Source organism: Anas platyrhynchos, chromosome Z (assembly GCF_047663525.1).
Source record: "Anas platyrhynchos isolate ZD024472 breed Pekin duck chromosome Z, IASCAAS_PekinDuck_T2T, whole genome shotgun sequence".
NCBI classification, from domain to species: Eukaryota; Metazoa; Chordata; class Aves; order Anseriformes; family Anatidae; genus Anas; species Anas platyrhynchos.
The window spans coordinates 46,555,824-46,580,297 of NC_092621.1; the positions used below are offsets into that span (position 1 = coordinate 46,555,824).

Genomic DNA, 24,474 nt, shown 5'->3' on the forward strand with positions numbered 1-24,474 from the left:
ATAAATGTTTCTTGTTTCACACTCATAGTACCTGTAAGGGCCTGTCTAAAAACATGCTTTTACTGAATTAGCTGGTCATACAATTCTGTTATATTGTTCTAAAGGTACTTATATTTGTCTTGTACTAAGTGTTGTATAGTTTGCTTTATTTTGACTTTTAAACAGTACAAAAACTATGAGTGCATATTCTCAAATGTCTTAATAAAAATACAATTGCAAGGTTATTATTGTCTTAAAACAACAACAACAACAACAACAACAAAACAACAAAAAATGTAACTATTGTATCTTGAAGTTAAAAAAAATCTGTTTTTACAGAATCACAGAATTTCTAGGTTGGAAGAGACCTCAAGATCATCGAGTCCAACCTCTGACCTAACACTAACAGTCCCCACTAAACCATATCCCTAAGCTCTACATCTAAACGTCTTTTGAAGACTTCCAGGGATGGTGACTCCACCACCTCCCTGGGCAGCCCGTTCCAATGCCTAACAACCCTTTCAGTAAAGAAATTCCTCCTAACATCTAACCTAAAACTCCCCTGGCGTAACTTTAGCCCATTCCCCCTCGTCCTGTCACCAGGCACATGGGAGAACAGGCCAACCCCCACCTCGCTACAGCCTCCTTTAATGTACTTATACAGAGCAATAAGGTCACTCCTGAGCCTCCTCTTCTCTAGGCTGAACAAGCCCAGCTCCTTCAGCCGCTCCTCATAGGACTTGCTCTCCAGGCCCCTCACCAGCTTTGTCGCCCTTCTTTGGACCCACTCAAGCACCTCGATGTCCTTCTTGTAGCGAGGTGCCCAAAACTGAACACAGTACTCGAGGTGCGGCCTCACCAGAGCCGAGTACAGGGGGACGATCACCTCCCTAGTACAATTTAAAATCCTCACTCACACCAAATTGCCTAGTATATAAAGTAATCCTTACCTTTTTTTTTTTTTTTTTTTTTTTTTTTTTTTTTCTGAAAAAACAAAGTACTTTTTGACAGAATTAAGACACAAAATAGAACTCAGAAGCTGTATTTTAAGTTGTGACCTCAATGAATTCAATGGTAAAATTCTTAAAGTTTCCATGTATAAAAATATACAGACATAAGCATCATTATATGAGCATGGAATCTACAAGGTTTTATTACCTCTTATTTTAGTAGCTTTAGCACCATTGTGGTCAGTTCTTGTCTGGCCATGCAACATACTGTTAGCAAGTAATGACTAGAACAGGTATAATTATTTAAATGGCAGACACACAGGCGAGTGCAGGTTGTGATATAACTTCACCTTCCATAGTCCTAAATGCTTTTATACTCTGTAGGAAGCCTTGGCAGCTCTATTCTGCTGAACCCAACTACACCATTTGTCTGCTGAGACTCTGAAAACCTATAAAATGAAACCCATTCAGAACTTAAAGGCTCAAGGGGGCTGACCCTTCCCTAACCAAACTTTCTTCCTGTTGTAGTAACTAATGGAAATCGAATCAATGAATTATACAGCAAAAATACCTTTTTCATGAGTGGAAAGTAGAGGTGAGGATTTTCTTCCCTCACTTTCTCCCAAGAAATCAAATACAAACAGAAATTCCCACAGGGGAAAAATTCTCACAAGAGACAACACTATTCCACAATGGAAAAATAAATAAATAAATTAAAACTGTCAAAGCCATACACTTGCCCCAGGTGTATGTAATATAATATATATAATAAAGGTGGCAGAAACTGAAATTCCCCTGAGGACTTGTGATCCCAAATTATCTCTCTTAAGGCTCTCTTGAGAGCTCTTAGTTTCTTCTAAATAAACAGAACAGGTAGGGTTCTCCACTGCAACAGAGGTGGATCTCTGCTCAAGGATGATCAGTCAGGAAAACACAGTAATGGAAAATGCGTATCCTGATTATCAGTCTACTGAACAAATGCTACTCTGTATAGGATTACATTCCTTTCCACATGCAGAACCTTAATGAAATGTCTTGAGGTGTCAAAGGATTCACTCAAGCAATGCAAAACCAATTTTCCCAAGAAGAAGCTGTACTGTTCAGATCTACTAAGGAAGATATTCTTCATTTTGAACTTGATTGTGTAGCAAAGACTAATGCTTTGGCATAGCCAAGGACCAATGATTTTTCTTAAATATGGGCTATTTGTCACAACATATCCAAATAATTTAAGTCATAGATACTAACATTAGACAGTTTGGAAACCTCTTAGTACCTTGCATTTCAGGTATTTCAACAGAATATTCCAATGTATAGCAACACTTATGGCATACTTTTATTTAATAACAAAATTTGAGAGTTTCTGACTGCATTTTACAACACTGCTTAATTTTTGTCTTTTCCGAGGCTGTAGTCTCTATTACCTCCAATAATTGCAGAGTCATTTTGGCTTACATTATTTAAGGGCTCTCCCTCATCTATCGGTCCAGAATGATCTGCAGGAAAAAAAAAAAAAAAAAGAAATTACAGAAAAAACAGGTTTTTGATAAATTCTGAACTGGTTACAGGTCACATACTGTACAATGGCAGTAGTATACAACTATACAACTGCAAAGAACAGTGATATAGATAATATTTTATAAAGATGAAAAATGTAAACATTCAGAGGAAAATATAAAGTCTAAAAAAAAAAAAGAAAGTAAGAATATATAAAAGTGAACTAGTTTTTAAACTACCCATGATAACCCGTGGGGTAGGGGAGTAGCAGGTGAGGGCCAGAAAAGTAAAGGAAATTGTCATGAGTACTCTAGATTTTGCTTCACAGATCATAAAAACTGAGAACTGCAAATGAATGCTACCTGCAAATGAATGTGTAGTTTCACTTAATGTTGAGTCAGCTCCAGTTGAGGTACCACAGCTGGATTCAGTAAAGCGTCCCTTCACAATGATGGGGGCTGAGCTGCTGTGGTGCAATGCAGATTTCAAAGGAGCGATGTGATTGAACTGCACTGAAGAGAGGCATCCAATAAAACCCTGAGAGTTTGCTTTCATTGTCTCCTCGTCTACATCACTGTTTTCTGTTAATCAAACGGAACAAAATACAATCATAATGCAAATGTAGAAAATAAAGTAACAGAAGTTATTTCACATAAGTTGACCTTTCTACTGTTATGATGCTGAAGATTTCATTTTTTTTTCAAGTTCTTTTTATCAACTTTATCAAGTTTTTTATCTATTGTTGAGCTTTCTCTTTTTTTTTTCCTTCTTTTTTTTTTTTTTTTTTTTTCCTAATTTGCCAGTTGTCTTTGTTTCAATCACAAGGTTTTTAATTTTAATCTTCTTAGTAGGAAAACATAATACACTTTTGACTTTCATAGTTACATTTTCACCTTTAGTTATTAACAATGTGCTTGGAACAGTCTAATATAAAAATTTAAAATTATTCAGTAGTTTTCTGCTGGTATGAACATTTTATGATGACCAAGATTTTTGCATTAAAAGTACTTATTGGAGTTAAAAGTAATTATACATATACCCACAGATTTCCATTGGATCATACGAGTTTATCTTTTTTTTTTTTTTTTTTCTGTGGTAAATATATGGTAGTATAAATGCCACTATACTGTTTATGGAACATGAAGAAATGCAAAATTATTTTACTATTGTTTACTTAGATTCAAAATGAAGTGAGAAGGAGGAGATAGTGTTTTGTCAAAGTGACACATTTCCATACTGGGATCAAAAAGTTTGTATGATTCAACACATCCTTGATGTTGGTGTTAACTGAGTATAGTTTATCAGAAGAAAATTTAATGAAAAATATTTCAAAAAATATTCTTTTTTTTTTTTGGTTACAAATATATATATATATATCCTTTGAGAGCACATTACAACACTTCAGAGGCCTTTCCTTTAATTTGTTCTTTATCTCAGCAGTTTACTGATGAAAAAAAACAAACAAACAAATGAAAAATTCAGTAAAGAAATCAAGTTGACTAACAGGGAGCAATAGATAGTTCTCTCATTGAAACTTTTTGCTGCTTTTTCAACAGTACAAATCCAGAAATTAGGAGTCACGAGTAGGAGTTAATTGTGGAACTGTCATTTGTCACACTGCTAAGTAGAGATAGATTAGGTAGATAGATTAGATAGATAGATAGATAGATAGATAGATAAATAGATAGATAGATAGATAGAGATCCATCCATCCATCCATCCATATATTCAAACTAATAGAAATGATAAAAACAGAGAAATAGACCATTAGAAGGAAAATATTTTGCCAGCCCAATTATATCACCAAGTAAATTATCACCACTAGTCCCTGAATATTGATAAGATCATAAGACCATGGAATGGTCTTCCCCAAATGATTATCCTGAAAAGCATCTTTACTGGGACTAAGCTTTGACAAATCTGACTGGCTAAATTAGAAATTTGGTGGGAAAACAAACAAACAGACAACAATAGATTTTTAAATGTTTTGAACTGGTTTGGTGGAGTCACCATCCCTGGATGGTGACATTTAGATGTAGAGCTTAGTGATATGGTTTAGTGGAGTGTTAGTGTTAAGTCAGAGGTTGGACTCGATGATCTTGAGGTCTCTTCCAACCTAGAAAGTCTGTGATTCTGTGATTCTGTGAATAAATTTTCTGGACTGCAAATAAATGTACATAAAATAATTGGAGCTGTGTAAAGAATGCATATTTTACTCTAACAGGCATATATTAAAGGCTTTCTAAAACACCTTTAAAAGATCTATTTGAAATACCAAATTGTAACAAAAGTGTCATAAAAAGAAATAATAAGATTTTTTTTTAAGTAACTATTATTTAGCATTTCTGTCACTGCAGCACTGGAAAAAAATACATGTGTACTTATTCCTGCAATGACTATAAATATTACATGAATTGGCTTAAAAACCACACATTCTTTTTAAAACAGTGAAACTTTTTGTATAAATCAGATCTAAGCAACACTTACTGGAAGCATACCCTTATTTTAGTTGTCATGGAAAGATTAACAACTGCTCTTGAAGAATATCATCCCCCACAGCAATCCACACTTATTGTGGGGATACCTAGGAAACTTTCCTGGGTAACTTTGACTTTACTCAGTGGAAATAAACAACTTCATCAGCAGGTAAGAACTGTAAGAACTGACAGCTTTCCTGAGGTGTGGGGTGCTTCCAGACAGAGTATCATCTTAGAAATTAAATAAACATTAAAAACAACACAACAAGACAAAACAGCACAAGTAGGAGAAACCCCAAACCCCTTGGCTTCTATCCTCTTCACTTCTCTATTTTCCCTCACAACTAAACCACCAAACACTCCACCTAACTGTTTTGTAATAACGTTATGTAAGATTGCAGTGGGTTTACGTGGCAAGGTTTTGGTAGCAGGGGGCCATAGGGGTGGTTTCTGTGAGAAGGATCTAGAAGCTGCCCCATGTTTGGTAAGGGCCCCACTGCTGATCAGAGCTGATCCAATAAGCGATGTTGTTTTGTGCCTCTGTGAGAGCATCTTTAAGACAGGGAAAAAAAACACTGCGCCACACAGCAGCTGGGAGAGTGAGAGGAGTGAGGAACAGCCTTGCAGGTGCCAAGGTCAGTGAAGAAGGAGGGGGAGAGGTGCTCCAGGCGCCGGAGCAGAAGTTCCCTGTGGCCTGTGGTGAGGACCATGGTGAAGCAAGATGTCCCCCCATGGAGTTCCATATTGCAGCCCGTGGAGGAGACCACGGTGAAGCAGGTGGCCCTGCACCGACGGAGGCTGCTGCCTGTGGAAGACCCCTGCTGGAGCAGATTCTGGGCCAGACCTGTAGCCCGTGGAGGGGAGACCACGCAGGAGCAGGTGACCTGGCAGGAGCTGCTGCCCGTAGAGGACCCAGGTTGGAGCAGTTTGCTCCTGAGGGATGGACTCTGTGGTATGGACCCATATCTGGAGCAGTTCTGGAAGAGCTGCTGCCTGTGGGAAGCCCATGCCAGATTAGTTCATCAGGGACTGTATCCCGTGGGAGGGACCCCACAGCACAGGGGACGAGAGTGACCGAGAAGGAGTGGCAAAGAAGCGCTGTAGACTGACCATAACCCCCATTCCCCTGTTCCCCTGCACCGCTTGGGGGGGAGGAGATGGGAGAGGGTGGATATGGGGGAAGGTGCTTTTGGTTTCTTTCCTTTGTTTCTCACTTCTCTAGCTTGTCAGTAATAAGCAATATTTTGAGGGTTTTTCCTAAGTGACATCTTAAAGTACAAGAATTTATTTTTTTATTTTTTGGGGGGGGAGGGGTGATGTAACCCATTACATTGTTATTGCATGGTTTTGCTCTCTTCCATTTATTTATTTTTACACGTAGTTTCTCTGGAACAGACAACATTGGTCTTTACTTTGAAATACCCATCAAAAGAGATTGCCATTTTTCTAAGAATGTACATTCCATTATATTGAATTAAATGTTGAACAGCTAATCATGGAAAGCATTTTGAAGGACATGAAGGCACATGAAGGACAAGAAAATCATCAGGAGTAGTCAGCTTGGATTCACCAAGGGGAATCAATGCTTGACCAACTTGATAAGCCACGAAATGACCAGCCAGAGGGATGAGGGGAGACCAGTGAGTATTGTCTACCTAGAGTCAGTGAGGGCTTTTACACTGTCTTGAACAAAATCCTCATAGACAAGCTGTTGATGTATGAGCTAGATAGGCAGACAGGAAGGTGATTAAAAACTGTCTGAATGGCCAGACTCAGAGGGCACTGATCGGTGGTGCAAGGTTGAGATGGAGGCCAGTGACTATTGGTTTAACCAAGAGTTAGTACTGGGTCCAGTCCTTCATAAATGATTTGAATGTTGGGGTAGAGTGTACCCTCAGCAAATTTGCAGATGACATAAAACAATTTAATGGACATATTAGAGCAAGTCTGGAGGAGGAAGGTGATTGAAGGACTGGAGCACCTCTCCTATGAAGACAGGCTCAGAAAGTAGTGAAGAGAAGGCTCTAGGGAGACTTCATTTCAGCCTTCCAGTACCTAAAAGGAGAGCAGCCTTAAAGGAGTTGGAGGTGGAGATCAGGCTCTTATCCCAAGCATTCAGTGATAAGACAAAAGAAAACGGCTTTAAGATGTGCAATGGGAAGTTTATTTTGCATATTAGGAAAAAAAAAATTAAAAAAAGTAACTGAAAGAGTTGTGAAGTATTGGAACAAGCTGCCCAGGTAAGTAGTTGAGTCATCATCCCTCGAGGTCTTCAAAAACTGTGTAGATGTAGTGCTTAGTGACATGGTTTAATGGTGAACTTGACAGTGCTAGGTTAAATGTTGGAGCAGATAAACTTACAGGTCCGTTCCAACCTAAATGATTCTATTGATTCTATGATTTTTGTCAGGAAACGTAGTGATAGGCAAAAGAGTAATAGTTTTAAATTAAAAATTGAAAGATTTAGGTTGGATGTTAGGAGGAAGCTCTTCATTCAAGGGTGGTGAGGCAGTAGAACAGGTTGACCAGAGAAGTTATGGATGCCCTATCGCCAGATGAAACACAAAGCCAAGGTGGATGGGTCTTGGAGCAACCTGGTCTAGTGGAAGGTGTCCCTGCCCATGGTAGGGGATTTGGAATTAGATGATCTTTAAGGTTCAACCTTCCAACCCAAGCTATTCCATGATTCTATGATAAAAATGGGAGGAGTGGCTTATACACTGAAATTTAATGCTTCAACAGAGAGGGACGTTGACAGCCTGAAGAAAGATAGGGAGCATGGGTCTTATCAATGGCAATTGATAATCAGAGGGAAGGTGCAAAGAGGATGGAACCAGGCTCTTTTAATTGGTGCCCAGTGTCAGGTCAAGACACAACTAGCACAAAAAGAAACACAAAAGTTTCCTCTGAATATCAGGAACCAGTTCTTTACTGTGTGGGTGACTGGGACAACTTGCCTAGTGAGGTTGTGGAGTCCTTGGAGGTATTCAGAAGCCATCTGGACGTGGTCCTGGGCTACTGGCTCTAGATGGCCTTGCTTGAGCAAGGGTAGTGGACAAGATGACCTAAACCTAAATCATTCCATGATTCTGTGAAATGTAAAATAATACAAATTTTTGTATGGGTTTTCATAAAAGAGACATTAAATCCTTTACTTCTGTAATGGTCACTGTAGTATTACTCATATCTGTGAATGACCACAATAGAACACTTTATAAAAATAATATCAATTCCTTATTTGGTTTTATCATCAATATGTGAGCTTTTAAAAGATTTTAAACATTTTTAATCTAGTAGTTTATTTTAGGTAATACAGCTTTAAATATATGTTTAAATGTATCATTCTTTTTTCCATTCTTTGTGCTACATAACATTTCTGGACTGTTATGTTGTATAAAAAACATCTATTTTTCAATAGTACTACATTTCTGTTCATGTTAGAAGTCCTTTAATTATTTTTCTATACAGAATACAGATCAATACACTGTGACTCTTTCAGACAATCACAATCAATAATTTTATTTTTTTTAAGACCTATAAATGCGATCTTTGAATGTAAAAATTTAATGTTTTAATATATCATTCAGTTACTGGAAATATGAAAACAATTAGGACTGTATTCATTTTATTGTATACTCAAAATATTTCTTCCAGTTCTTGAGTTGAGAAACACAACCATCCTTCTACATTAGCCTTTCAACATTACTTACACTTAAGATTTAATGTTCAAATCTCTCTCGGTTAATCCCCATGTGCATCTAATTATCTAAACAAGAATAATCAGAAATCATTTTAATTTTGCATCTGAGTTTTCAAACTTAACTGAATGTTTCATTATTATTTTTTTCTTCCTTTCTAGCTAAGATTACATATAGGAGAGGTTATATTTGAAATTGGTATCTGTGTGTGCATGCGTGTGTCTATGTGTGAGAGCTAAACTCTCATTACTACTCATAATAAAGCAGAAAACTCTTTTTCTTTCATTACATGTTTAGCTGTCGATTTACGTTATTTGAATGTAGACAGAAATCAGAGACAGACAGACTTACTGCCTCCGACCAATAACATGATGGACACTTTTAGACAACGATTTCCTTGTCAATAGGAGACTGCAAATATATAGCAGTATTTCCTATGTTGGTAGTCAGGAAAGTGTTTCTAGACCTGTTACAATGTCAGAAACATTTATTTACCAAAACTGTTATCTTATTCACAGAATCACAGAATGGTCTAGGTTGGAAGAGACCTCCAAGATCACTGAGTCCAACCTCTGACCTAACACTAACAAGTCCTCCACTAAACCATATCACTAAGCTCTACATCTAAACGTCTTTTAAAGACTTCCAGGGATGGAGACTCCACCACTTCACTGGGCAGCCCATTCCAATGCCTAACAATCCTCTCAGTAAAGAAGTTTTTCCTAATATCCGACCTAAACATCCCCTGGTGCAACTTTAGCCCATTCCCCCTTGTCCTGTTGCCAGGCATATGGGAGAACAGACAATCCCCACCTCGCTACAGCCTCCTTTAATGTACCTACAGGAAGCAATAAGGTCTGGACACAGTACTCCAGGTGAGGCCTGACCAGGGAAGAGTAGATGGGGAGGATCACCTCCCTTGACCCGCTGGCCACGCTCCTTTTTATGCATGGCAGGATCCCATTAGCCCTCTTGGCTACCAGGACACACTGCTGGCTCTTGGTCAACCTGTCATTCACCAGGACCCCCAGGTCCTTCTCCTCACAGCTCCTCTCCAACAACTCATCCCCCAGCCTGTACAGATATGTCCCGTTGTTCCTTCCCAGGTGAAGGTCTCTACACTTGCTTTTGTTAAACCTCATTTTAGTTTCTTCCTACCCATCTCTCTAGCCTGTCCAGGTCTTGCTAAATGGCAGCACAGCCTTCTGGTGTCTCAGCCACTCTTCCCAGCTTTGTGTCATCAGTGTACTTGCTGAGGGTGGACGCTATTCCCTCATCAAGGTCATCAATGAAGATGTTGAACAAGACCACAGCCAGCACCAACCCCTGGGGAACACTGCTAGTCACAAGTCTCCAGCCAGACCCTGAGCTGCCAATCACCACCCTCTGAGCTCAGCCAGTTCTCAACCCACCTTACTGTCCACTCCTCTATCCCACTCTTTCTCAGCTTTGCTATCAGGATGTCATGGGAAACAGTATCGAAAGCCTTGCTAAAGTCAAGGTAGATGACATCCACTGCTCTCTCCTCATCTACCCAGCTGGTCATAGAAGGCAACAAGGTTGGTCAAGCATGACTTCCCCTTGGTGAATCCATGCTGAGTACTTCTCATAACCTTCTTCTCTTCCAATTGCTTGGAGATGGCATCCAGAACAAGCTGTTCCAACACCTTTCCAGGGACAGAGGTGAGACTGACTGGCCTGTAGTTTCCTGGATCCTCCTTATTGCCCTTCTTGAAGACTGGAGTGACATTAGCTATCCTCCAATCTTCAGGCACCTCTTGTTCTCCAGGACCTTTCAAAGATGATAGCGGCTCGGCGATCACCTCTGCCAACTCCGTTAGCACACGTGGATTCATCCCATCAGGACACACGGATTTGTGTGTATTGAGCCCATTCAGATGCTCCCGAACCACTCTCTCATCAACCAGGGGGAGCCCTCCATTTCACAGCCCCTTTCTCCTCCCACCAGGGTCAAGGAGTCCTGGGGGGGAGTCCTTGAAGCAAAGACTGAAGCAAAGACAACATTCAGTATCTCCGCCTTCTCAGCATCTCCTGTTATCAGGACACCCCCCTCATTCAGCAAGGGATCCACATTATTCCTAGTCTTTCTTTCACTGTTTACATACTTAAAAAACAAACAAACAAACAAACAAAAACCTTCTAATTATCTTTTATATCTTTTGCAAGCCTTGTCTCTAGGTGGGCTTTAGCCTTCTTTGTCGTGCCCCTGCAGGCCCTGACAATGCTTCTATATTCTTCCCAAGAGGACAGGCCATTTTTCCACATTTCATAAACCTTCCTCTTTCTTTTGATCTTATCGATGAGCTCCTTGCTCATCCACTCAGGTTTCGTGCCTGCTTTCCCCAATTTCCTACTTTTAGGGATGCACCAATCCTGAGCTTGGAAGAAGTGCTGTTTAAATGTAGACCAGCTCTCACATGCACCCTTGCCTTCTAGCAACCTAGATTTCCTTCTTGAAGAGTGCCCAGCCTTCCTGGACTCCTCTGCCCTTCAGAACCACCTCCCAAGGGACTCTACCAATCAGCTGGATCCTCCTTCTTGCCCTTCTTGAAGTGTCCCAATCAGTGTCCCAAACAGCTCAAAGTCAGCCCTATGGAAGTCAAAGACTTCAGTTTTATTGATCCCCCTCCTGACTTCACCAAGAATAAAGAAGTACCATTTTGTGGTCATTCTGCCCAAGACAGCTCCCGATCACCACATCTCCCACAAGTCCTTCTCTGTTTGTGAAGAGAAGGTCTAGCGGGGCACCTCCCCGGGTAGGCTCACTAACCAGCTGTGTCAGGAAGTTATCTTCCACGCTCTCCAGAAACCTCCTAGACTGCTTTCTCTGGGCTGTGTTGTGCTTCCAGGATATGTCAGGGAAGTTGAAGTCCCTCACGAGAACAAGCGCTGAAGATTTCGCAACTTCTGTCAGCTGCCTGTATTTTGAGCAAGTTTGCCGATGACACCAAACTTGGAGGAGTTGTGGACTCGAATGAGGGTGGAAAGGCCTTGCAGAGGGATCTGGATAGGTTGGAGAGCTGGGCGATCGCCAACCGCATGAAGTTCAATAAGAGCAAGTGCCGGGTCCTGCACCTGGGATGGGGAAACCCTGGCTGCATGTACAGACTGGGCGATGAGACGCTGGAGAGCAGCCTAGAAGAGAGGGATCTGGGGGTCGTGGTAGACAGCAAGTTGAATATGAGCCAGCAGTGTGCCCTGGCAGCCAGGAGGGCCAACCGTATCCTGGGGTGCATCAAGCACGGCATCGCTAGTAGGTCAAGGGAGGTGATTGTCCCGCTCTACTCTGCGCTGGTGCGACTTCACCTCGAGTACTGTGTGCAGTTCTGGGCACCACAGTATAAAAAGGACATGAAACTGTTGGAGAGTGTCCAGAGGAGGGCTACAAAGATGGTGAAAGGCCTGGAGGGGAAGACGTACGAGGAACGGCTGAGGGCACTGGGCCTGTTCAGCCTGGAGAAGAGGAGGCTGAGGGGAGACCTCATCGCAGTCTACAACTTCCTCGTAAGGGGGTGTCGAGAGGCAGGAGACCTTTTCTCCATTAACACTAGCGACAGGACCCGCGGGAACGGGGTTAAGCTGAAGCAGGGGAAGTTTAGGCTTGACATCAGGAGGAAGTTCTTCACAGAGAGAGTGGTTGCACACTGGAACAGGCTCCCCAGGGAAGTGGTCACTGCACCGAGCCTGACTGAATTTAAGAAGAGATTGGACTGTGCACTTAGTCACATGGTCTGAACTTTTGGGTAGACCTGTGCGGTGTCAAGAGTTGGACTTGATGATCCTTAAGGGTCCCTTCCAACTCAGGATATTCTATGATTCTATGTCTCCTCATCCTGGTTCGGTAGTCTATAACAGACCCCCACCAGGATGCTTGGCTTGTTGGCCTTCCCACTGATCCTAACCCATAGGGACTCAACCTTATAATTCCCAACCTCAAGTTCCATGACATCAAAAAAAAACCTCTCTCTGATATAGATAGCTACACTACCACCCCTTCTGTGCTGCCTGTCCCTTCTGAAGAGCCTATGCCAGACATTGCAGCACTCCAGTCATGAGAGTGTGTACAGAAAAAGTGGTAGATATGTGGATCCTAGAGAGGCAACGGAGTTACAAAGTAATAAAATTCCTCTAAATTAAACTACATAAAAATGAATCTGCAGAAACACTTCTTATAACTTATTTTTCACAATAGCTTTTATATGAAACATGTAAATAGTTGCTTTAATCCTTGGAGAGCAAGATAAAATAATATATCTTCTAAACTCATTTAAGATGAAAACTCAATTCTATGCCATATATCACAGTTCTCTGAATTTATTACTGAAATAATAATAATAATAATAATAATAATAATAATAATAATAATAATAATAATAATGACTTTCTTAATACTTACTTAGAAACCTAGAAACTTACTTAGAAGGATTTTAAAAGGATGAGAAACCACCACTGTTTTGCAGAAAGTTTACTGACTAGATATTCAAGAGACTGGTGCCAACACAGAAATCTTGGGTTTTTCGACCATGGGGCACTTTACTCGGCACCCAGCCTGATGGCCGCAGACGGGTCCCAATCTTTTAGGGGAAAACGGATCCTGGGCCAGGAGCTGGCAGGGCTCATTGAGAGGACTTTAAACTAGGTAAGAAGGGGGATGGGGCTGAAGCAAGGACTGTTGGAGCTGTGCCAGGGGGAACAATAGCAAGGCCAGGGGATAAGGCAATGGCCCAGCTGAAGTGCATCTACACCAATGCACGCAGCATGGGTAACAAACAGGAGGAGCTGGAAGCCATCGTGCAGCAGGCAGGCTACGACTTGGTTGCCATCATGGAGACGTGGTGGGACCACTCTCATGACTGGAGTGCTGCAATGACTGGCTATAAGATCTTCAGAAGGGACAGGCAGCACAGAAGGGGTGGTGGTGTGGCTCTCTATATTAGAGAGTCTTTCGATGTTGTGGAACTCGAGGCTGGGAATGACAAGGTCACGTCCCTTTGGGTTAGGATCAGTGGGGCCAACAAGGCTAGTGTCCTGGTCAGGATCTGTTATAGACCACCGAACCAGGATGAGGAGACGGATGAGGAGTTCTAGGGGCAGCTGACAGAAGTTGCAAAATCTTCAGTGCTTGTTCTCGTGAGGGACTTCAACTTCCCTGACATATCCTGGAAGCACAACACAGCCCAGAGAAAGCAGTCTAGGAGGTTTCTGGAGAGCGTGGAAGATAGCTTCCTGATGCAGCTGGTTAGTGAGTCTACCAGGGGTGGCGCCTCGCTAGACCTTCTCTTCACAAACAGAGAAGGACTGGTGGGAGATGTGGTGGTCGGAAGCTGTGTTGGGCAGAGTGACCATGAAATGGTGGAGTTCACTATTCTTGGCAAGGCCAGGAAGGGGACCAGTAAAACCGCTGTATTGGACTTCCAGAGGGCTGACTTTGAGCAGCTCAGGACACTGGTTGGCAGAGTCCCTTGGGAGGCAGTTCTGAAGGGCAGAAAAGTCCAGGAAGGCTGGGTGCTCTTCAAGAGGGAAATCTTAATGGCGCAGGAACGGTCTGTCCCCACGTGACCGAAGACAAGCTGGCAGGGAAGAAGACCAGCCTGGCTGAACAGAGAATTGTGGCTTGATATTAGGAGAAAAAAGAGGGTTTATAATCTTTGGAAAAGTGGGCATGCCACTAGGGAGGACTATAAGGATGTTGCAAGTCTGTGCAGGGACAAAATTAGAAAGGCCAAAGCTCATCTGGAGCTCAATCTGGCTACTGCCGTTAAAGATAACAAAAAATGTTTTTATAAATACATCAACACAAAAAGGAGGACTAAGGAGAATCTCTATCCTTTACAGGATGTGGCGGGAAACTTAGTTACAAGAGATGAGGTAAAGGTGGAGGTGCTTAATGCCTTCTTCGCCTCAGTCTTTAGAGGCAAGAGCAGTTGTTCTCTGGATAGCCAGTACCCTGAGCTGGTGGAAGGGGATAGGGAGCAGAATGTGGCCCTCACTATCCATGAGGAAATGGTTGGTGACCTGGTATGGCACTTGGATGTGCACAAGTTGATGGGGCCGGATGGGATCCACCCAAGAGTACTGAGAGAACTGGCAGAGGAGCTGGCCAAGCCGCTTTCCATCATTTATCAACAGCCCTGGCTATCGGGGGAGGTCCCAGTTGACTGGCGGCTAGCAAACATGACGCCTATCAACAAAAAGGGCTGGAGGACTGACCCGGGAAACTACAGGCCTGTCAGTTTGACCTCAGTGCCAGGGAAGCTCATGGAGCAGATTATCTTGAGAGTCATCACACAGCACTTGCAGGGCAAGCAGGCGATCAGGCCCAGTCAGCATGGGATTATGAAAGGCAGGTCCTGCTTGACGAACCTAATCTCCTTCTATGACAAAGTGACGCGCTGGGTGGATGAGGGAAAGGCTGTGGATGTGGCCTACCTTGATTTCAGTAAAACTTTTGACACCGTTTCCCACAGCATTCTCCTCAAGAAACTGGCTGCCCTTGGCTTGGACTGGCGCACACTTTGTTGGGTTAGAAACTGGCTGGATAGCCGGGCCCAAGCAGTCGTGGTGAATGGAGTCAAGTCCAGTTGGAGGCCGGTCACTAGTGGCGTTCCCCAGGGCTCGGTGCTGGGGCCGGTCCTCTTTAATATCTTCATCAATGATCTGGACGAGGGCATTGAGTGCACCCTCACTCAATAAGTTTGCAGATGACACCAAGCTAGGTGCATGTGTCGATCTGCTTGAGGGTAGGAAGGCTCTGAAAGAGGATCTGGATAGGCTGGACCAATGGGCTGAGGTCAACTGTATGAAGTTTAACAAGGCCAAGTGCCAGGTACTGCACCTGGGGCGCAATAACCCCAAGCAGAGCTACAGACTGAGAGATAAGTGGTTGGAAAGCTGCCAGGCAGAGAAGGACCTGGCAGTGATGGTTGATAGTTGGCTGAATATGAGCCAGCAGTGTGCTCAGGTGGCCAAGAAGGCCAACAGCATCCTGGCTTGCATAAGAAACAGTGTGAGCAGCAGGGCTAGGGAGGTGATCGTCCCCCTGTACTCGGATCTGGTGAGGCCGCACCTCAAGTACTGTGTTCAGTTTTGGGCACCTCGCTACAAGAAGGACATCGAGGTGCTTGAGTGGGTCCAAAGAAGGGCGACGAAGCTGGTGAGGGACCTGGAGAACAAGTCCTACGAGGAGCGGCTGAGGGAGCTGGGCTTGTTCAGCCTGGAGAAGAAGAGGCTCAGGGGCGACCTTATCGCTCTCTACAGATACCTTAAAGGAGGCTGTAGTGAGGTGGGGGTTGGCCTGTTCTCCCATGTGCCTGGTGACAGGATGAGGGGGAATGGGCTAAAGTTGCGCCAGGGGAGTTTCAGGTTGGATGTTAGGAAGAACTTCTTTACCGAAAGGGTTGTTAGACATTGGAACAGGCTGCCCAGTGAAGTGGTGGAGTCACCATCCCTGGAAGTCTTTAAAAGACATTTAAATGTAGAGCTTAGTGATATGGTTTAGTGGGGACTGTTAGTGTTAGGTCAGAGGTTGGACTCGATGATCTTGAGGTCTCTTCCAATCTAGAAATTCTGTGATTCTGTGATTCTGTGAGACACCAAGGCAGCCACTTAATTTCCAAGTTTTTTTTTCTTTATTTTATAAAATTTCATAACTTATCGAATGTGTTTTTATGGAAAATTAATAGACTTGTAGATAATAATAATGACAACATCATGCCTTACAAACTTATAAATATTTAAGATACATTAAGATTAATAGCATTCTATGGTCTTTGTGTATGATATGATGATAAATTATTCTTTCCTGAGAGGAAAAAAAAAATGTTGTGTTTCATAATGTTTGATTGCAAAAATAGAAGAGATAAGTGTAAAATTACTTTTAATGGAATACACTTGCATATTTTTCAGGAAGTACTTACACGTGATTATATTTGTACTCCAACAGGACTGAAGTTCCTACCTTGATTGTAACTCAGCATCTAATTAATTTCAAGACAACAAATGTCTTTCAATGCTATTAAGTTTGCCATGGTGACATTTTGATCTATGCTTTAGAAAACCAGGTGGTGTTTCACTTACCTAAAATCTTGCCAAGTATGAGAGACTTGATTGCATTGAATTCTGTGCCTGAAGACAGAATAAATTTCATTCTTTCGTTCTGGTTAACCTGCAAAATGGTGTATTGAAGAGCAAAGTAGGACAATGGAAATGACTTTAGTTAAATTTTGAAAGAAAACAGGTAAAACGTGAGTCAAAATAAATAAATAAATAAATAAATAAATAATAATAATAATAATAATAATAAATAAATAAAAAAGCTGAGGGAAACCTTTGTTAATTGCATCTTTTTAAAAAAAAAAAAAATCACTGATTATAGCTGTGATACTTCTTAAGCATTAATAAATGCTTAATAAATTAGTATTTGTTTAATTTATTTGGATGATTCCTTCTTAGTTATTATCAGAATAAACAACATTGGTAAACACACAAAACAATGGAAAATATTCTTTTCATTACAAAAAAGACACTCAACATTTATTTAATGTTTGAAGTTCAAGTTTTGTACTGTAAATACTCTGCCTGCCAGTATACCTCTAGAATAGAATCATAGAATCATATAATCATAGAATATCCTGAGAATATCCTGAGTTGGAAGGGACCCTTAAGGATCATCAAGTCCAACTCTTGACACCGCACAGGTCTACCCAAAAGTTCAGACCATGTGACTAAGTGCACAGTCCAATCTCTTCTTAAATTCAGACAGGCTCGGTGCAGTGACCACTTCCCTGGGGAGCCTGTTCCAGTGTGCAACCACTCTCTCTGTGAAGAACCCCTTCCTGATGTCAAGCCTAAATTTCCCCTGCCTCAGCTTAACCCCATTCCCGCGGGTCCTGTCACTGGTGTTAATGGAGAAAAGGTCTCCTGCCTCTCAACACCCCCTTACGAGGAAGTTGTAGACTGCGATGAGGTCTCCTCTCAGCCTCCTCTTCTCCAGGCTGAACAGGCCCAGTGCCCTCAGCCGTTCCTCGTACGTCTTCCCCTCCAGGCCTTTCACCATCTTCGTAGCCCTCCTCTGGACACTCTCCAACAGTTTCATGTCCTTTTTATACTGTGATGCCCAGAACTGCACACAGTACTCGAGGTGAGGCCGCACCAGCGCAGAGTAGAGCGGGACAATCACCTCCCTTGACCTACTAGCGATGCCGTGCTTGATGCACCCCAGGATACGGTTGGCCCTCCTGGCTGCCAGGGCACACTGCTGGCTCATATTCAACTTGCTGTCTACCACGACCCCCAGATCCCTCTCTTCTAGGCTGCTCTCCAGCGTCTCATCGCCCAGTCTGTACATGCAGCCAGGGTTTCCCTGTCCCAGGTGCAGGACCCGGCACTTGCTCTTATTGAACTTCATGCGGTTGGTGATCGCCCAGCTCTCCAACCTATCCAGATCCCTCTGCAAGGCCTTTCCATCCTCAACAGAGTCCACAACTCCTCCAAGTTTGGTGTCATCAGCAAACCTGCTCAAAATACCTTCTATTCCTACATCCAGATCGTTTATAAAAATATTGAAAAGTACCGGCCCTAAAATGGAGCCTTGAGGGACCCCACTGGTGACCGCCCGCCAGCCTGACGCAGCCCCATTTACCATAACCCTTTGGGCCCTGCCCGTTAGCCAATTGCTCACCCATCGTATGATGTTTTTATTTAGCTGTATGGTGGACATTTTGTCCAGTAGGTTCCTATGGGAAACCGTGTCAAAAGCCTTGCTGAAGTCCAAAAAAATCACATCAGCTGGTTTCCCTTGGTCCACCATACGGGTGATCTTATCATAAAAGGAAATCAGGTTAGTTAGGCAGGACCTACCCTTCACAAACCCATGCTGGCTGGGACCAATGACTGCTTTGTCCCCCAGGTGCGCCTCAATAAGTTCGAGAACCATCTTCTCCATGATTTTACCAGGCACTGACGTGAGACTGACAGGCCTGTAATTGCTAGGGTCTTCTTTCTGACCCTTCTTGAAAATCGGCACAACATTTGCCAGCTTCCAGTCTACCAGGACCTCTCCAGATTCCCAGGATCGTTGAAAAATAATTGAGAGAGGTTCTGCGATGATGTCCGCCAGCTCTTTCAGCACCCGGGGATGAATCCCATCCAGACCCATGGACTTGTAGGGATCCAGGTGGAGTAGCAAATCCCGCGCACGTTCAGGGTCCGTTGGGAGTTTGTCATCCCCACCGTCCCGGTCCTCCAGCTCAGGGCACCCTGGGTCCCGAAGCCCATCATCGGCATTGAAGACAGAGGCAAAGAAGGCGTTAAGCATCTCTGCTTTGTCTATGTCATTGTCTGTGAGGAGACCTTCCCTATCAAGGAGCGGCCCTATGTATTCTTTAGTTCTCCTTTTTCCATTCACATATCTAAAAAAACCCTTTTTATTTTCTCTCACAGACACAGCCAGCTTCAACTCTAGGTGTGCTTTAGCTTGACTTCAAGCCTTGTACCAATGCATAATTAAGGAATCTTATCTCTTGCACTAAACTGCTAACTTGAAACATCCATTATTTATAAAAAAATAATTTAAAAATTGAAGTTTTATTAATATTCTAGCAATTCTAAATAATATAATGATTAATTGGTAAATTAAGTATTTCTATTTTATCATCTGCTATACACAAAAATAAAAAAATAAAAAAATATATATATTTTTTCTTAATAATAATATTCCATTGAGTTAAAAAGGACTTGTGAGAAATAGGAAAGTAGGCTTAAGTTATTTTCTAGATATAAAAATATGTGTATTGTTGTTTGATTAATTAAAAAAAATATCAAAATACAAGATCCCAAATTAATGACAGCAGTCATCCAATTATATAAATTTAATAATAAATCATTTCATATAAAATGATGAGGATAAATTGTCTTTTTAAAATAGACAAGAAGAAAGCCAAAGAGAATTCCTAAACTTGACTCTTACTGAGTCTGCTAAGCTTTGCTTTATTTACTTATTTATTTAAGATATTAAAACACAGTTTATTTGGGGGTAAGTTTTCTGTTTTAACTATTTATTTCATTTTGTTGTGGATCTTATATTCTTTGGTAATACTCCCCCTCCCTTTTATTTATTTTTTATTATTATTATTTTGTTTGAATTGAATTGATTTACCTCTACAAGGAGCGTTTCCTCCTCTCTGTCAATCTTCACATGGTGTAGCTGTCCATCAGCCATGCTTTTGAAATTGGTGGTGAAGACATCAGGATCTTGATGGCTGTCTAGTTTGTACCTGATCTGTAAACTTCCTGCAGATATAGACAGTTCAAATGGTATAGTACAATGGGTACACAACAGACAGAGTAGATCATATACAATACCTCCCGCTTCACATATGTATTTGAAGAGCAAACCAAATGTTTAATTTATATAAGGAATTAGCTCAAATAGGAGAAATTGACTTAAGTGAGAAATGAAAGAAGAAAATAGGAAGGGTAACAACAATTTTGAAAGTAGGATGATGTAACAAATATACCTATAAACTGTGACAAATCTGTATAATCTGTGAACCTGTCATAATGAGTTAAAGGTTTTGCGGCATTTTATTTAGTGTATCTCAGAAAGGCTTGGTCTGGTAGCTTATTTCAATGTGATTTATCAAATAAAACTCTCTACCTTACCAGTACTATTCTTGAATAATATTTACACTGTCAGACTGTAAATCTCTGACCAATCAACTGTCAAGAAAGATACAATGAATCATTTCTATCTCACTTTCCATTTCTTGTTGTTAACTCTTAGTATAGTCTCTACACATATCCCACAAAGGCTTTTTAACACAAAGGCTCCATGGTTTTCTTGTCAGAGATAGGAGTGATATCAGATGTAGATATACTACAACTTTGTATTAGCCCTTTGAAAAGCAAATCCCCATCCAGACCCAGGCCAGTCATGTTCTACTTCACATGATCATGTTCAGTCATGTTCTACTTCACATGATCAGGACTCTACAGTTATCCAATGTAACTGGAAAAGCCAGTCTCTTTGAGCACAGGGCCAGTACGATTGCAAACAGTCTTTAACACACTCAAATATCCATGTTATTTTTTTGTGTGTGTGTGTGTTTTTTTTTTTTTCTTTCTGTAATTAAATTTCTTAATTGAAAAAAATATCTAGGAGTAAAAGAAGTAAATTAGCCATTAAGAAATGAGTAGACAAGATGAAAGAATGCAAAACAAAGATCCAACTAAGATTTCATGCTTAGTTTAAATAGAAAAAGGTAAATTCCCATCTGTCCATCTGTTATATGATGTGGATTTCCACCAGATACATTTTGAATTTCGTTTCAAGTCTTAAAAAGAAAAAACAAAACAACAACAACAACAAAAAACACACCACCACCACCACCAACAAAAAAAACTAAAGGATTTCCAGAAATAATTAATTTTGCCAAAACTATTAAAAAGCAGTAGAAGTTGGAATTACATTAAGGATTATGTTGAGATGGAAAGCATTGCTTGTAACAACAGAAAAATAAAGACACCATTTTAAGCAACAACAGGACAATGTTTAATTTGTGATTCAGCTCTGGGAATCAGGATAAATTTGAGTTGACAGCTCATTAGCATTTCCAGACAGCCAATCTGAACACTCACCATTTCTGGTTAGAATGACTGAGAGATATTCCTTGTAGAAGGAGCTGACATAAAGCAGTAGGCTTGGTGTCCGTGTTGTTCGAAAGGCAAGTGTGATTGTTTCCCTGCTCAGTGTCATGTCAGCATAGAAAGAAGAAGCATGAGAACTAGAATTTTTAGTGAAGGTGTAGTATTCCTGAAAATTGTATATCACAGAACTTCCAGTTCCAAAATAGGCAGAGATTTCTGAAATAAAAAACAATTCAAAAAACAAGAACAAGTTTTCTTAATTATTGCGCTGTGGCTGAAAGAAATATTAACAGAAATAATACCTAGAATTATAGAGGATAATAAAACTGTGTTAGACCAAAACCACATTAGGCATGTGTCGTAAATATCTGTTGCATGAAGATGTGCTTCTTCTTGTCTGGTTTTGAGCACGCTATTGTGTTTTTTTATTATTATTTTTGTGTGTGTGTGTTTTGTTTTGTTTTTCTTTTTTTTTTCCTTTTTTTTTTTTTTTTTTTTCCTATTTATTTATGTCCTGAAGTCCATGTTTTCTCTCCTAAGTACACTGCACATACAGAAAAAATGGTGCAGGAGTTTAAATCCTAACATACTAACACATTGACTAAACTTGTCTATGCCCAAGTGTGTGGGAGAAGATATAAAGGCCCTCTGTGTCTCCAGAACATCTCACAACAGCTTCCTATTAAAACAACTCTTAGACTATACCTTTATTACACACAGACTTCAGAAAATAAATAAATGAATAAATAAATAGAAATCTGTAAATTACTGTAATGCGGCTCAGTATTTTTGAAAGACAGTGATTAAAATTATTAAAGGTCATCCCACACTTTCAGCAACAGGATCCACTAATCAATCACTTGAAGAATAATAAGCTTGTATTGTGACCATTCTTCTTCTATTTTCTGGGGAGCTGGAAGACATCATGAGAATGAATGGAAGACACTCAGCAGCATTAGTGCCACAGGGGATATGCATATGGAAGGATTTCACAAGAGTCTTTTATTTTTTTGGTGGCAGTAGTGGCTGGGTAGATATAATGCTCATGAATTTAGAGAAACCTGGAGCGATGGCATTTAAGCCAGCAAGTACTTTGCAGAATACATGGAGGAAGAAAGCAATTTTTAACAAATTAGAATGATTTGAAAATATTTAATTTCTAAATGAACTTCCATTCTTAAAATTCAAACTCAGTGACTGTTTATCATCCACTAGTATAACACTATTAGTGAAGAACTCAATTAGAATGGATGGAAAGATGGGTTCACTCCTTTTCCCCATAATGTCATTTTCCTCTTGCAGTTAAAAAACAAACAATCAAACAAAAAAAATTACTTCTTGGTTTGTTTTCCAAATTTAGTCATAGCTTTAGTCCTAGTTAATCCTTAAGACTTGACAGACATATTTATACAAATATATTTTTTAAACATATATATTTTATATATAAAAAAATCCTAGCTGTACTATAATATTAAAATATGAAAGCTGCTACATAACATTAAAGAAAACATAGTGACTCTCTCACATATGGTGTTTTAATGGTGTTAAAATAATGTGTAGAGTATAACTCTGGAAGACCGTGTTTATAAAACTAGTTACACATACTGAGCAAATTAAACTGAATGTTTGTCTACACTAGGTGAAACAAATGATTTGTAACCATTCAGACTTATCCTTAAAGAACTTATTCTGGACTGCATGCTCTTATTTTCAGTAACTGATGAAGCTAAAAGACATGCTTGCCTTTCTTACAGAATGGCCCGGCATAGGCAGAGAAACTGCAGTCACAAGAGAATCCACTGTATTTCTCTCGGCATTTTCCACCATTATGACACAGGTTACCATAGCTACTACAATGTCCAGGACATCCTGGTTCAACTCCTGGTGTTATCTTCGCTCTCTCTTCCAGGTCAAGGGCCATTCCATTTAACTGTAATGAACGAATGCATCCCAAAAATCCTTTCTGTCTAGATGCCGTCCCACCTGAAATAAATTTGTATGAGCTTTCAAAAATAAAAAAGAACCAATCTGTAGATTTAGAACAACATCTGCATATTTTACAACCCCTGAACAATCTATGATGAATTTCTGATATATATGCTTATGCATTTTTTTTCTCAACTAATTACAGTGAACTCCTGAAGCTTTTAATGGGAAAAAAATATTCTGCACAGCACAGTAAGATACCAAGCAATGATGCATATTGTTATTAATTCACAAAGGAATAACATCCAGAAATTAGGTTTTGTTGTTTGTTTGCCTGTTTTTAAGAGAAGAGAAGGGGAGAGAAAGGGAGAGAAGGAAAGATGAAGAAATACAGAACAATTAATAAAAATAAAAATAAAATAATAAAAATAAAAATAAAAATAATAAAAATATAAAAATAAAGGAGAAAAGGTTAAGGGAGGGTGATGAAGAGTAAAGTTTTACTTTTTCAAAATTCTGCTGACTGCTTAATTATTCTGCATGTCTGTCTATATGTCTGTCTCATGGTATGGATCATGATATCCCAGAGTTCATGTCTGGGATTGCATATTTTGTCCTGTGGTGGAAGCTGTGTCCAGTCTTGAATCTATTCCCTTCTCTGCTGAGTGAAGAGGCTGGTCCGTCCTGACTATGAAACATGTAAATGTTAAGAAAATATGTAAATGAATAGGAAAATCCAGAAGGTAATAATAATTGTTTCTTCATTTATTATGACTGTTCATTTTAAGACACTTCCTGACGGCCAACATTTTGTTCATTGTGATTTCTTAGCAAGGTGTGCAATATGCACAGTATCTTTTCTCCTAAGCTATGTTACAAAATTTACTATAATACTGTTTCGGTTGTTGTTGCTGTTTATTTTTTTGTTGTGTTTTGTTTCCCCCCTTCTTTCTCTTTTACAAAGAAAACCAGAAAATACTTCACAATATCAAAGGTTGCTAGCCACAATCCTCATGAATTTCCAGGCAGCTGTTGACTAAAAGCTTCCCCCAAAAAAATACCAGAAGCAGCAGAATAGAATCTCTGTTTCAATGCAAACTATTCATCTCTGAACACTATCTGAAAAAAACAAGCTAGACAAAATTTTAAATTGACACCTCCATATAAGAGATAAATATACATAAATCTATACTAGACATGTAAACTGTTTGACAAAGTCAGACAATATATATTAATATACATATTAATTATTATTAATTATTAATTAATGCATATTATTTA

At 40.4% G+C, this 24,474-nt stretch overlaps 1 protein-coding gene across 2 annotated transcripts in view; it reads right to left on the bottom strand.

Annotated features, from left to right (window-relative positions):
• The window catches only part of CNTNAP4 (contactin associated protein family member 4), a 231,814-nt gene that overhangs the window by 5,265 nt on the left and 202,075 nt on the right, over window positions 1-24,474 (bottom strand). For both annotated transcript variants that reach the window (XM_072031392.1, XM_072031391.1), the window contains exons 18-23: window positions 23,011-23,250; window positions 21,259-21,483; window positions 19,778-19,911; window positions 16,699-16,786; window positions 2,789-3,007; window positions 2,354-2,425 (exon numbers count right to left, since the gene is read on the bottom strand). In XM_072031392.1, coding sequence (XP_071887493.1) covers window positions 2,354-2,425; window positions 2,789-3,007; window positions 16,699-16,786; window positions 19,778-19,911; window positions 21,259-21,483; window positions 23,011-23,250 — 978 coding nt within the window. The remainder of the gene's footprint in view (window positions 1-2,353; window positions 2,426-2,788; window positions 3,008-16,698; window positions 16,787-19,777; window positions 19,912-21,258; window positions 21,484-23,010; window positions 23,251-24,474) is intronic.